Source organism: Engystomops pustulosus, chromosome 1 (genome assembly GCF_040894005.1).
Source record: "Engystomops pustulosus chromosome 1, aEngPut4.maternal, whole genome shotgun sequence".
NCBI lineage: Eukaryota > Metazoa > Chordata > Amphibia > Anura > Leptodactylidae > Engystomops > Engystomops pustulosus.
Genome location: NC_092411.1, coordinates 305915099 through 305927133, shown reverse-complemented (window position 1 = coordinate 305927133; position 12035 = coordinate 305915099). Strand labels below are relative to the sequence as shown.

At 48.9% G+C, this 12035-nt stretch overlaps 1 protein-coding gene across 11 annotated transcripts in view; it reads right to left on the bottom strand.

Annotated features, from left to right (window-relative positions):
• Positions 1-3865: 3865 nt before the first annotated feature.
• The window catches only part of LOC140085132 (uncharacterized), a 116814-nt gene continuing 108644 nt past the window's right edge, over positions 3866-12035 (bottom strand). For all 11 annotated transcript variants that reach the window (XM_072126508.1, XM_072126506.1, XM_072126509.1 and 8 more), the window contains one exon: positions 3866-7978. In XM_072126508.1, the coding sequence (XP_071982609.1) occupies positions 5964-7978 (2015 nt within the window). In that variant the 3' untranslated portion in view covers positions 3866-5963. The remainder of the gene's footprint in view (positions 7979-12035) is intronic.

Here is a 12035-nt window from a genome sequence, read left to right as displayed (position 1 = left end):
GTATATGACTCTTTGTTGTCCTTTCTGACGTTTTATAATCACCCATGATGTCACATTTACTAAGGGTCGCAGATTGCACTTTTGTCAAACTGTTTGCCGTTTTCGGGGATTGCGCAGCTTGGACAGGTATTTAACAGGTGTCTGCACTGGGATGGTGTCGCATGCGATCGGTTTTTGGCGCAGCTGTGCTGCTTCCATGCGACACAAATTGAGGGGCGGCCGTAGGACAATATGACTGATTTGGACTGAGCGCGCAATTTAACTTTCAAATTGTGTCGCAAGACAATGCACTTAGAGTTCACCTTCCTTTTCCCGGTGAAAATATCGGACCTGAGCGGGGAAGCGTCACATGCAGGATATCGGCGCAGGATCCTAGTGACTCCCCGCACAGCGCATTATACACGGACAATGCACTTACATGCACCAGGAAGAAGGTGAACTCCGGGGACCTGAGCGGGGAAGTGACACATGCAGGATATGGGGTGCAGGATCTTAGTGACTCCCCACACAGCGCATTATACACGGACAATGCACTTACATGCACCAGGAAGAAGAAGGTGAACTCCGGGGACCTGAGCGGGGAAGGGACACATGCAGGATATCGGGCACAGGATCTTAGTGACTCCCCGCACAGCGCATTATACACGGACAATGCACTTACATGCACCAGGAAGAAGAAGGTGAACTCCAGGGACCTGAGCGGGGAAGTGACACATGCAGGATATCGGGCGCAGGATCTTAGTGACTCCCCGCACAGCGCATTATACACGGACATTGCACTTACATGCACCAGGAAGAAGAAGGTGAACTCCGGGGACCTGAGCGGGGAAGTGACACATGCAGGATATCGGGCGCAGGATCTTAGTGACTCCCCGCACAGCACATTATACACGGACAATGCACTTACATGCACCAGGAAGAAGAAGGTGAACTCCGGGGACCCGAGCGGGGAAGTGACACATGCAGGATATCGGGCGCAGGATCTTAGTGACTCCCCGCACAGCACATTATACACGGACATTGCACTTACATGCACCAGGAAGAAGAAGGAGAACTCCGGGGACCTGAGCGGGGAAGCCTCACATGCAGGATATCGGGTGCAGGATCTTAGTGACTCCCTGCACAGCGCATTATACACGGACAATGCACTTACATGCACCAGGAAGAAGAAGGTGAACTCCGGGGACCTGAGCAGGGAAGCGACACATGCAGGATATCGGAAAACGATGTTAGTGACTCCCCGCACAGCGCATTATACACGGACAATGCACTTACATGCACCAGGAAGAAGAAGGTGAACTCCGGGGACCTGAGCGGGGAAGTGACACATGCAGGATATCGGGCGCGCGATCTTAGTGACTCCCCGCACAGTGCATTATACACGGACAATGCACTTACATGCACCAGGAAGAAGGTGAAATCCGGGGACCTGAGCGGGGAAGCGTCACATGCAGAATATCGGGGCACGATCTTAGTGACTCCCTGCAAAGCGCATTATACACGGACAATGCACTTACATGCACCAGGAAGAAGAAGGTGAACTCCAGGGACCTGAGCGGGGAAGCGACACATGCAGGATATCGGGGGCAGGATCTTAGTGACTCCCCGCACAGCACATTATACACGGACAATGCACTTACATGCACCAGGAAGAAGAAGGTGAACTCCTGGGACCTGAGCGGGGAAGCGACACATGCAGGATATTGGGCGCAGGATCTTAGTGACTCCCCGCACAGCACATTATACACGGACAATGCACTTACATGCACCAGGAAGAAGGTGAACTCCGAAGACCTGAGCGGGGAAGTGACACATGCAGGATATCGGGCGCACGATATTAGTGACTCCCTGCACAGCACATTATACACGGACAATGCACTTACATGCACCAGGAAGAAGAAGGTGATCTTCCAGGGACCGGAGCGGGGAAGCGACACATGCTGGAAATCGGGCGCACGATCTTAGTGACTCCTCACACAGCGCATTATACACGGACACTGCACTTCAGGTGAACTCCGTCTGCCAGGTAAGTAAATGTGCCCCATTGTCTCCAATATTATACAAGCCAGAATACATTTAGAGAATTCATCTAATATCTGATATTATTTAGGAATTAGTCACATGTCTGGAGAGTTTATAGAGAAAATATGAGTAGTTAGGGTGCATGGGTGCATCACTTTTGCTAACAAGGCCCCACATTTATCCTAGTATTCAAAAAAACTCTTTTGCATACACTCTCTAGCACAACAGTAATTTTGGTCTAAAATTGATAAAATTAGCTGTTGTATAGATTTGTTGGCACATTCTTTATTAGCTAGAGAGAGCACTAATGCCCTAAGTTTATGGGCCCTCTCCCGCTTCAGTCTGGCCCCATGAGACATAAGGATGGTTTGTAGTTTACATTTAAGGTATTCCAAAGTAGAGATAGGTGAAGAGTCGTTCAAATGGGGGACTCTTGGATGCGGTTCCGATTGCGGACTTTGGGGCACATTTACTAAGGGTCCGAATTGTGGTTTTCTGCCGGGTTTTCTGAATTTTACCGTTTTGCGCCGAATTGTCCCGGGTTTTTGGCGCCCGCGATCGGATTGTCTCGCATCGGCTTGCATGCGGAGAAAAGCTTGGGGCGTGGCCTTCGGAAAACCAGACCGATTCGGAAAAATCATGCTATTTAAAAAAAAGTGTCTCTTGACACACACGCACCAGGAATAGGATGGTGAACTCCGTCAGCAGCGACACCTGGTGGATATCGGGCGCACGACCTTAGTGAATCGCCGGAAGACCCGAACCCTTGTCGGAGAACGCGCTGCTGGATCGCGACAGGACTGGGTAAGAAAATGAGCCCCTTTATCTCCTTTGCGCACAACTTATCATCCAAGAGATGGGGAACCTTCTAATGATCCAAAGACGGGGGCATGATCAGATCACAAGAATGTATTACTGGCGCACCTAGCATGTCCACCATTTGTGAAAGGAATAGATTGTGGAGCCTGTGGTATGTGTTGTGTACAGCGTGATGACTGTAATCCCATACTGAGGGTCAACCAGGTGAAGAGCTGAAAGATCAGTCTTCCACCTGTGGCGTTTGGCAAAGGAGACAGAGGACCTATCTGTAGTACTATCCAGATCCACGTCCATCACCATATTGAAGTGGCCCCCCAGGATGATATCCAAGCCATTTGCAAACTCTGCTAGAACGAAGAACTGAGACGCCAAAAGTATATTATACATATATATACGTATACTGCCTAGATGATGGATTATCAATTCTCCATTTTTGGAAGGCCCAATGCCAAGGATTTAACCACTGGGCTAGGAGGATGTGCCACTTATCATTCGGCTAGTAGTAATTGTTGTTGTGTATTGGGAGCATACACTTAACACTTGTGTACCCAAGATAGACCCTAACTAATAGAAAACAGCCACGGAGGGTGATTTTAGAGCTAGCGATCTAAAGAAGGCAATGTCTAGAAACTAAAATAGCAACACAAGCATAAAAGTGTTGGGCACCGGTGCTTGGCAAAGTGAAAAGACCCTGTTAGCTGTGAATGTGTCTCCTGGAGAAGAGCTTGGTCTGCTTTAGCTTGGCGTCGTTACTTCCGTAAGAGGCGTCTTTTAACATCAGAGTAAAGACCTTTGTCCAAACCATTATCAATGAAATGTTGTGTAATGGCTGTAGAGACGCAATGCAACGCAGATAGAAATCAGCTACATGGCCTCCCCGCGAGAACCTATACATCTCAGGAAATTCATAGTTATGCAGTTCTAGAGGGATAGACCAAATTAGGGACCCCATGGGTTACAATAAATATACATAAACACATATTCAAACACACAGTCTAAAAAAAACCACTTTGCAATAGCGGCAGAAGGCGATTAAAGATAGAAATCGAAGCGGTTCTACAAAAATAGAGCGAAGGCTTCTGGAGGATTCTCCTGTGGGAAAAATAAGCAGCGGACAACCATAGTGAAACTTAAAAAACGAAACAGTCTAGTAGATGCAAACCAAGGCCATACATGGGAGGACGCACGCAGTCTCTCATTTCTTCAATCTAAGGGATGAGCTATAGTTTATAAAGCCAGGAGAAAAAAGTAGACCTTATCGGCACAATAGGCAAGTGAAGGCTAATACTGCTCATAACTGCAATAGCTGTGAACATCCGAGTCCCAATGGATACTTATTGGTGTACTGGAGTATGCCGGTCCTTGTCCGGGGCTGCTGCCGCTTCTCGGAGGGGTGGACCTCATCCCTTGTAGTGTGTAGACCAATTGTTGCAGGCTGCTTAGGCCAGTCAGGAATCTCCAGCGGAGGAAGCATAGAAGCCTGTAGTAGATCCGTAGCTGTTGTAATGCAGGACATACAGCTGAAGGCGAGAACCCATAAAGACCACTGATTTCAGTAAAGAAGATCTCTTAATAATTGCCTCCTTAGTTCCAAAGTCTGTGACGTAACAGATGATGTCCCATGGAGGTTTACTGTTTTTTGGATGAAGGGCCCTGTGTATCTAAAGGTCAGTCCCAGATGGTGTTGAATAGTCTCATGCTTTCTCCTTTCCCCGTTGTTCCGGAAGTAGGTTGATTATATTGTAATCCCCATTGGGGACGGAGACTGACGTGACAAGCTCTGTGCAGCGCTGTGTAATCTGTGAGCTCTATATAAATAAAGGAATTATTAATATTGAGATCTATTATCTAGATCTTCTATGTCTCCTCAAAGTTCGGAAAGTCGAGGACTGCTCCAAGATTCCAAATTCTGCAGAGACATCACCACTGTACATGCTGTATTATGGTCATCTTCCAATACATCCACGTGTTGTGCCACATGTTGTCCTGTATACAGGTCTTGTTGGGTGGGTAGAGTAATAGAAGAGCAATGGTATGGATGTATCCTTGTCTCCTCCTCTGGCCGTGTTCTCTCCCCAAAGGCCACGTGCCACTTGAGCTGTCAGTGTCCAGCTGCAGCAGGGGCGATGGCAGTAGAGAAGATGGCTGGAAATGAGCCCCTTGGCCCCTAGGAGGGGAGGGTGGCCTGAACTTTAATGGATAATGCCAGGCATGGAGAGACAGGGGACAAAGAGATGTTAGATGCCCTTGATTTGACTGCAGAGTCTGGTAGACCGGTAATCACTGCTGGGAGCAGGGTCAGGCAGCAGAGGGCAGATGTTGAGCCTCCAGGGATATATCAGTGTGCCGTTCACCTGATGTCACTGGGGGCTGGGGCAGTTTCCTCCGTTAGGCTGGGGCAGTGCTGTGAGGAGAGCCGCGCTGTTGTGAGTGAGAGGGGTGCCTCAGGTGGCTGCTGTGTAGGAGCCACAACAATCATCTCCAGCACCACTGGTACTTCTGAACCCTTGAAAATCTCTGCAGTGGGCACTGGCTGGGGAGGTCTCTTCTGGCTCCCAGAGTTCCTGGAGGCCTTTTTGTTACCCATCAGTAGATAAGTTTAGGCCGCTGATTCAGAGCGGATTTGGCTGCAGGATATCAGAGCTTCCTGCCTGAGTGCCTGCTCACGCCAGCATCCGGCCACCCCCAAACGCTGCGTATCTTACATAAACCAACGGATAAGTTACAGACAACAAATTACGTGAGAAATCGCTTGCGTTGTTCTTCAATACCGACCATTACGGTTACAGTCACCATAACATATATCTCCCTGCTGTAGCCAGGGCACGTCAGCCAGACATCAGAGGGCCTCAGGCGGCAGGTCCTGCAGTGGCGGTCCACACTCACAGTATTTCCTATGATATAGATTTCATGTACCTGCCTTCCAGCTAAAATATTAACCACATAAATGGCGTTTCCTGTGTGTGAGCGTTCCAGCGTCTCTCGAGAAGACTTACAAGCATGAAGCGTTCCCAGCACTCCCAACATAATAACATCTTCTCTACTGTCTCTCTCATAAGAAAGTCCTTAATCCTGAATGATTTTCAACAAACATGAAAATGGCTTCGTTTCTGTGTGAATTCTCAAATGTCTAAGATCGGATTTGTGGTTAAAACATTTCCCAAATTCTGAACATTCTCCCCTGTGTGAATTCTCACATGAATCGAAAGGTTAGTTTTTCTTTGAAAATATTTCCCACATATGGAGCATGAATATGGCTTCTCCCCTGTGTGACTTCTCTTCTCCACTGAGTGACTTCTTTGATGTGTAACAAGCTCTGATTTGGTGGTAAAACATTTGCAACATTCGGAACACGAAAACGGCTTCTCCCCAGTGTGAGTTCTCTTATGTGAAACAAGCTTTGATTTCTGGGTAAAACATTTCCCACATTCTGGACATGAATACGGCTTCACTCCTGTGTGAATTCTCTCATGAATGGAAAGTTCACTTTTCCTTAGAAAACACTTCCCACATTCTGAACATGTAAATGGCTTATCTCCTATATGAGTTTTCTGATGTTTAACAAGAAGTAACTTGTGGGTAAAGCATTTCCCACATTCTGAACATGCAAATGGCTTCTCTCCTGTGTGGCTTCTCTGATGTATGACAAGCTCTGATTTCCGAGTAAAACATTTCCCACATTCTGTGCATGAATAAGGCTTCTCCCCTGTGTGAGTTCTCTGATGTTCAACAAGCTTAGATTTATGGGTAAAACATTTCCCACATTCTGTACATGAAAATGGCTTCTCCCCTGTGTGACTTCTCTGATGTAAAACAAGCTTTGAGTTGTGGAGAAAACATTTCCCACATTCTGAACACAAATATGGCTTCTCCCCTGTGTGAATTCTCTCATGAAGCGAACAGTTACTCTTCTTTCTAAAACATTTTCCACATACTGAGCATGAAAATGGTTTCTCCCCTGTGTGAGTTTTCTGATGTATAACAAGTTCTGCTTTGTAAGTAAAACATTTACCACATACTGAACAGGAAAATGGCTTCTCTCCTGTGTGACTTCTCTGATGTATGATGAGCTTTGATTTATGGGGAAAGCATTTCCCACATTCTGAACATGTAACCAGCTTCTCCCCCGTGTGAATTCTTTCATGAGTCAAAAGGTAACTTTTCTTTTGAAAACATTGCCCACATTCCGAACATGAAAATGGCTTCTCTCCTGTGTGACTTCTCTGATGTATGATGAGCTTTGATTTGTGGGGGAAACATTTGCCACATTCTGAACATGTAATCTCCCCGGTGTGAATTTTTTCATGAGTGGAAAGGTTACTTTTCTTTTGAAAACATTTTCCACACATGGAGCATGAAAATGGCTTCTCCCCTGTGTGAGTTCTCTGATGTACGATAAGATCTGATTTGTAAGTATAGCATTTCCCACATTCTGAACATGAAAACGGCTTCTCCCCCGAGTGACTCCTTTGATGACGAAGAAGATCTGATTTTGAAGTAAAACATTTCCCACATTCTGAACATGTAAATGGCTTCTCCCCTGTGTGAATTCTCTCATGAGTCAAAAGGTAACTTTTCTTTTGAAAACATTTCCCACATTCTGCACATGTGAATGGCTTCTCTCCTGTGTGGCTTCTCTGATGTTTAACAAGGTCTGATTTGTAGGTATAACATTTCCCACATTCTGAACATGTAAATGGCTTCTCCCCTGTGTGGCTTCTCTGATGTGTAAGAAGATCTGATTTGTAGGTAAAACATTTCCCGCATTCTGTACATGTGAATGGCTTCTCTCCTGTGTGGCTTCTCTGATGTTTAACAAGCTCTGACTTGTAAGTAAAACATTTCCCACATTCTGAGCATGTGAACGGCTTCTCTCCTGTGTGAGTTCTCTCATGTATTACAAGCTCCCACTTATAGATAAAACCTTTCCCACATTCTGAACATGTAAATGGATTCTCTCCTTTGTGAGTTCTCGTGTGTTTGGAGAGTTTACATCCCCCTCTACAATGTTCCCCACACTTAGTCCATGGAGACGTTCTCTCCTGTCCCTTTCTTCCAATCCATAACTGATTATCTTCTACTTTATGACCGGGCAGTGGAAGGAGTTGTCTGCCGGAGCCTCGGATCTGACCGTTACCTGGAAAAGAAGAGAACGAGTCCCAGAAATACTATAGACATATATCCATATATCTGCAGTCAACCACACAACATCCGCAGCCTCCCCCAGTTCCAGTCTAGATGCGCCACATCCACAGCCTCCCCCGGGTCCAGTCTAGATGCGCCACATCCACAGCCTCCCCCGGGTCCAGTCTAGATGCGCCACATCCACAGCCTGCCCCGGGTCCAGTCTAGATGCGCCACATCCACAGCCTCCCCCGGGTCCAGTCTAGATGCGCCACATCCACAGCCTCCCCCGGGTCCAGTCTAGATGCGCCACATCCACAGCCTCCTCCGGGTCCAGTCTAGATGCGCCACATCCACAGCCTCCTCCGGGTCCAGTCTAGATGCGCCACATCCACAGCCTCCCCCGGGTCCAGTCTAGATGCGCCACATCCACAGCCTCCCCCGGGTCCAGTCTAGATGCGCCACATCCACAGCCTCCCCCAGGTCCAGTCTAGATGCGCCACATCCACAGCCTCCCCCGGGTCCAGTCTAGATGCGCCACATCCACAGCCTCCCCTGGGTCCAGTCTAGATGCGCCACATCCACAGCCTCCCCCGGGTCCAGTCTAGATGCGCCACATCCACAGCCTCCTCCGGGTCCAGTCTAGATGCGCCACATCCACAGCCTCCTCCGGGTCCAGTCTAGATGCGCCACATCCACAGCCTCCCCCGGGTCCAGTCTAGATGCGCCACATCCACAGCCTCCCCTGGGTCCAGTCTAGATGCGCCACATCCACAGCCTCCTCCAGGTCCAGTCTAGATGCACAACATCCACAGCCTCCTCCAGGTCCAGTCTAGATGCACAACATCCACAGCCTCCTCCAGGTCAAGTCTAGGCCCAAGCTAGATACACAACATCTTCCAGGTCGAGTCTAGATACACACCATCTACAGTCTCTTCCAGGTCCAGTCTAGATGCGCCACATCCACAGCCTCCCCCAGGTCCAGTCTAGATGCACAACATCCACAGCCTCCTCCAGGTCCAGTCTAGATGCACAACATCCACAGCCTCCTCCAGGTCCAGTCTAGATGCACAACATCCACAGCCTCCTCCAGGTCAAGTCTAGGCCCAAGCCCGATACACAACATCTTCCAGGTCGAGTCTACATACACACCATCTACAGTCTCTTCCAGGTCCAGTTTAGATACACTCCATGCACAGCCTCCTTCATGTCCAGTTTAGATAAACACTGTCACGGGTGACCCTCCGTGACGGCGCCCTGTCCCCCAGTCCTCACTTACCTCTCCATGTTATCTCTCTCTGCTCCCGTCCCGGCTGGCCAGAGAGCGTGTTCTTGCTCCCTTGGGCGCACGTGCATCAGCTCTCAAAGATTTAAAGGCCCAGCGCGCCGCTGATTGGCGCTGGTCACTTCTGGGCTCCTCTCATCAACCCCCGCCGGATCTTTGCGCTCATATGCCTCGGAGAAAGCTTTCCTTTCTATTCCCCTTTGTTCCTTGCGTTCCAGCTCTGATCTCCCGTTGTGACCCTGGACCTGACCCTGACTCTTCCGTCGTCCTTGAACATCTGCCTGCTTCTAACGACGACCATGATCCTGTGCTTGGACTTTAGCTGTCACTGTGGGCTAGTTGCACCTGTGCAACGACCTGGTGGCACCATAGTGCATCAAGACCATCCTGCTTTACGGCGGGCTCTGGTGAAGACTGGGAGCCACTTAAATTCCGGTCCCAGATGTCGGCCAGTGTCATCATCCGCAGTGGTCCATTGGCTTCACTGACTCTGAGTCCTGACAGTAAGATCCGGCCATGGACCCCGCCAAGGTACTGGCTGATCTTACCATCGTTGTGATCCAGCAGTCCCAACAGATTGCTTCACAAGGAGAACAGCTAGAACCAGACACCACCATGCTGCAACAGTTGCTTGTTACTCAGCGTCAGACTCCTGCGACTTCTCCTGCTACCCCGGCTTGTCTTCCTGCCACTGAAACTAGGCTAAAACTGTCTATGTCTGACAAGTATGATGGGGACCCCAAGTTGTGCAGGGGATTTATTACTCAGTGCACCTTGCACTTAGAACTCATACCATCTCACTTTGTCACAGAGCGATTTAAGGTTACAATCATTGTCAGCCTCCTCTCCGGGAAGGCCCTGGCCTGGGTTACCCCTCTTTGAGACAGAGGCGATCCAGTCACGGCTACACACACAGCTTTCCTTGCGGAATTCCGGGCAGTGTTTGAAGAACCTGCACAAGCCTCCTCAGCTGAGACTGCACTGCTGAACTTGCGCCAAGGGGACTCGCCTGTTGGAGAGTATGCAGTTCCCCACCCTGGCTTCTGAACTCTCTTGGAATAATGCAGCTTTTTCAGCGACCTTTAAGAAAGGACTCTAGTCTCAAGTTAAGAGCTCATGATCTGCCATCTACCCTGAGTGGTCTCATCACGCTTGCCACTTAGATTGATGTATGGTTCATGGAGCGTGCCTTTGTTGGGGACCAAAATGTGGGCCCCGCTGCATGGTGGCGCCTCTACCTGTGCTGGCTTCTTCTGTTACTCCCAAGCCATTGGAGGGCCTACCAACTTGTTACCAGGACTTTACCAATGTTTTTTTCCCATGTGATTGTCCCGTGGATCTCCTGCTAGGTACCTCTCCTGCCGGTTCCAAAGAGATTTCCAAGCTGGATCTTTGTGGGGGTCTACATTCTCATCCAGGTCCACAAGAGTGATGAGTGGAAGACAACGTTTAACACTTGTGATAGACATTTCGAGTAACTTGTGATGCCATTTGGACTGTGTAATGCTCCAGCTGTCTTCCAAGAATTTGTTAATGACATCTTCAGAGATCTGCTGTATACGTATGTCGTGGTCTACCTAGACGATATCTTGGTGTTCTCCCCGGACCTCGAGACCCATCAGTCCCACGTATGGCAAGTTCTAACTGTCTCTATGCCAAGCTGGAGAAATGTCAGTTTCACCAACGGAGCCTTTCTTTCCTCAGCTATATAATCTGCGACAGTCTCCAGATGGATTCTGCTAAACTCTCAGCAGTTCTACAGTGACCATGCCTAGAACGTCTATGTGCCATACAGAAGTTCCTGGGTTTTGCAAACTATTATCGTCCGTATTTTTCCACTCTGATTTCTCCCATCATGGCGCTCACTAAAAAGGGTGCCAATCCCAGTGTCTGGCCCTCGGCGACTGAAGAAACCTTCTCAAGGTTGAAGTCCGCCTTTGCCTCGGCTCCAGTTCTCTCTAGGCCTGACACTAAGAGGCCCTTTCATCTTGAGGTTGACGCATCCACTGTAGGTGCTGGGGCGGTGCTTACCCAGAAAGGTCCCAAAAGGGCAACTCTCACTTGCGGTTTCTTCTGTAAGACTTTTTCCCTTGCAAAGAGGAATTACTGTTAGCTATCAAATTTGCACAGGAGGATGGCAGTATTTACTGGAAGGAGCTCACCATCCGGTTTTTGTGTATATTCAGACCATAAGAACCTCCTGTGTCTCCAGACAGCCCAGCGCCTTAATCCCAGGCAAGCCCATGCTTTCTTTTCACGCTTAAACCTGTTGATATTCTTCGCCGCAGGACGAAAATGGATCAAGGCAGATGCCCTATCCCATGCCTCTGATGTAATTGGAAAAGAGCTGTTTCCTCTGCATATTATCTCTCCTGAACAGCTGGTTGTAGTTGCTCTGGTGGATCTTCAGCAGCTTCCTCCCAGCAAGACGTATTGTCACAGGTGTCCCCGTGACCCACATCTCGGGTCGCAGGTACACCAGTGCTTCGCTCCAGTCCCCAGCTCCTCTGCGTCCCCCAGCTTCCTGTATTCCCCACCGGATCTTTGTGCTTCATGCCTCAAAGAAAGCTTGTTTTGTTGCTTTGTGCCTGTCTGCAGATTTCAAGTTGTGACCCCGGTTCCGTTCCCGACTGTACTGCCTGCCTTGACCTCCTTCTTTGTTCTTGACGTTAAACTCATGCTGCCTGTCTCGACTTCATGCCTGTCCCGAACCACGATTCTGCCTCATGACTTTGTACCTCGCCTGTGGAGCGACCTGGTGGTACCCTTCCGCAGCAAGTCCATC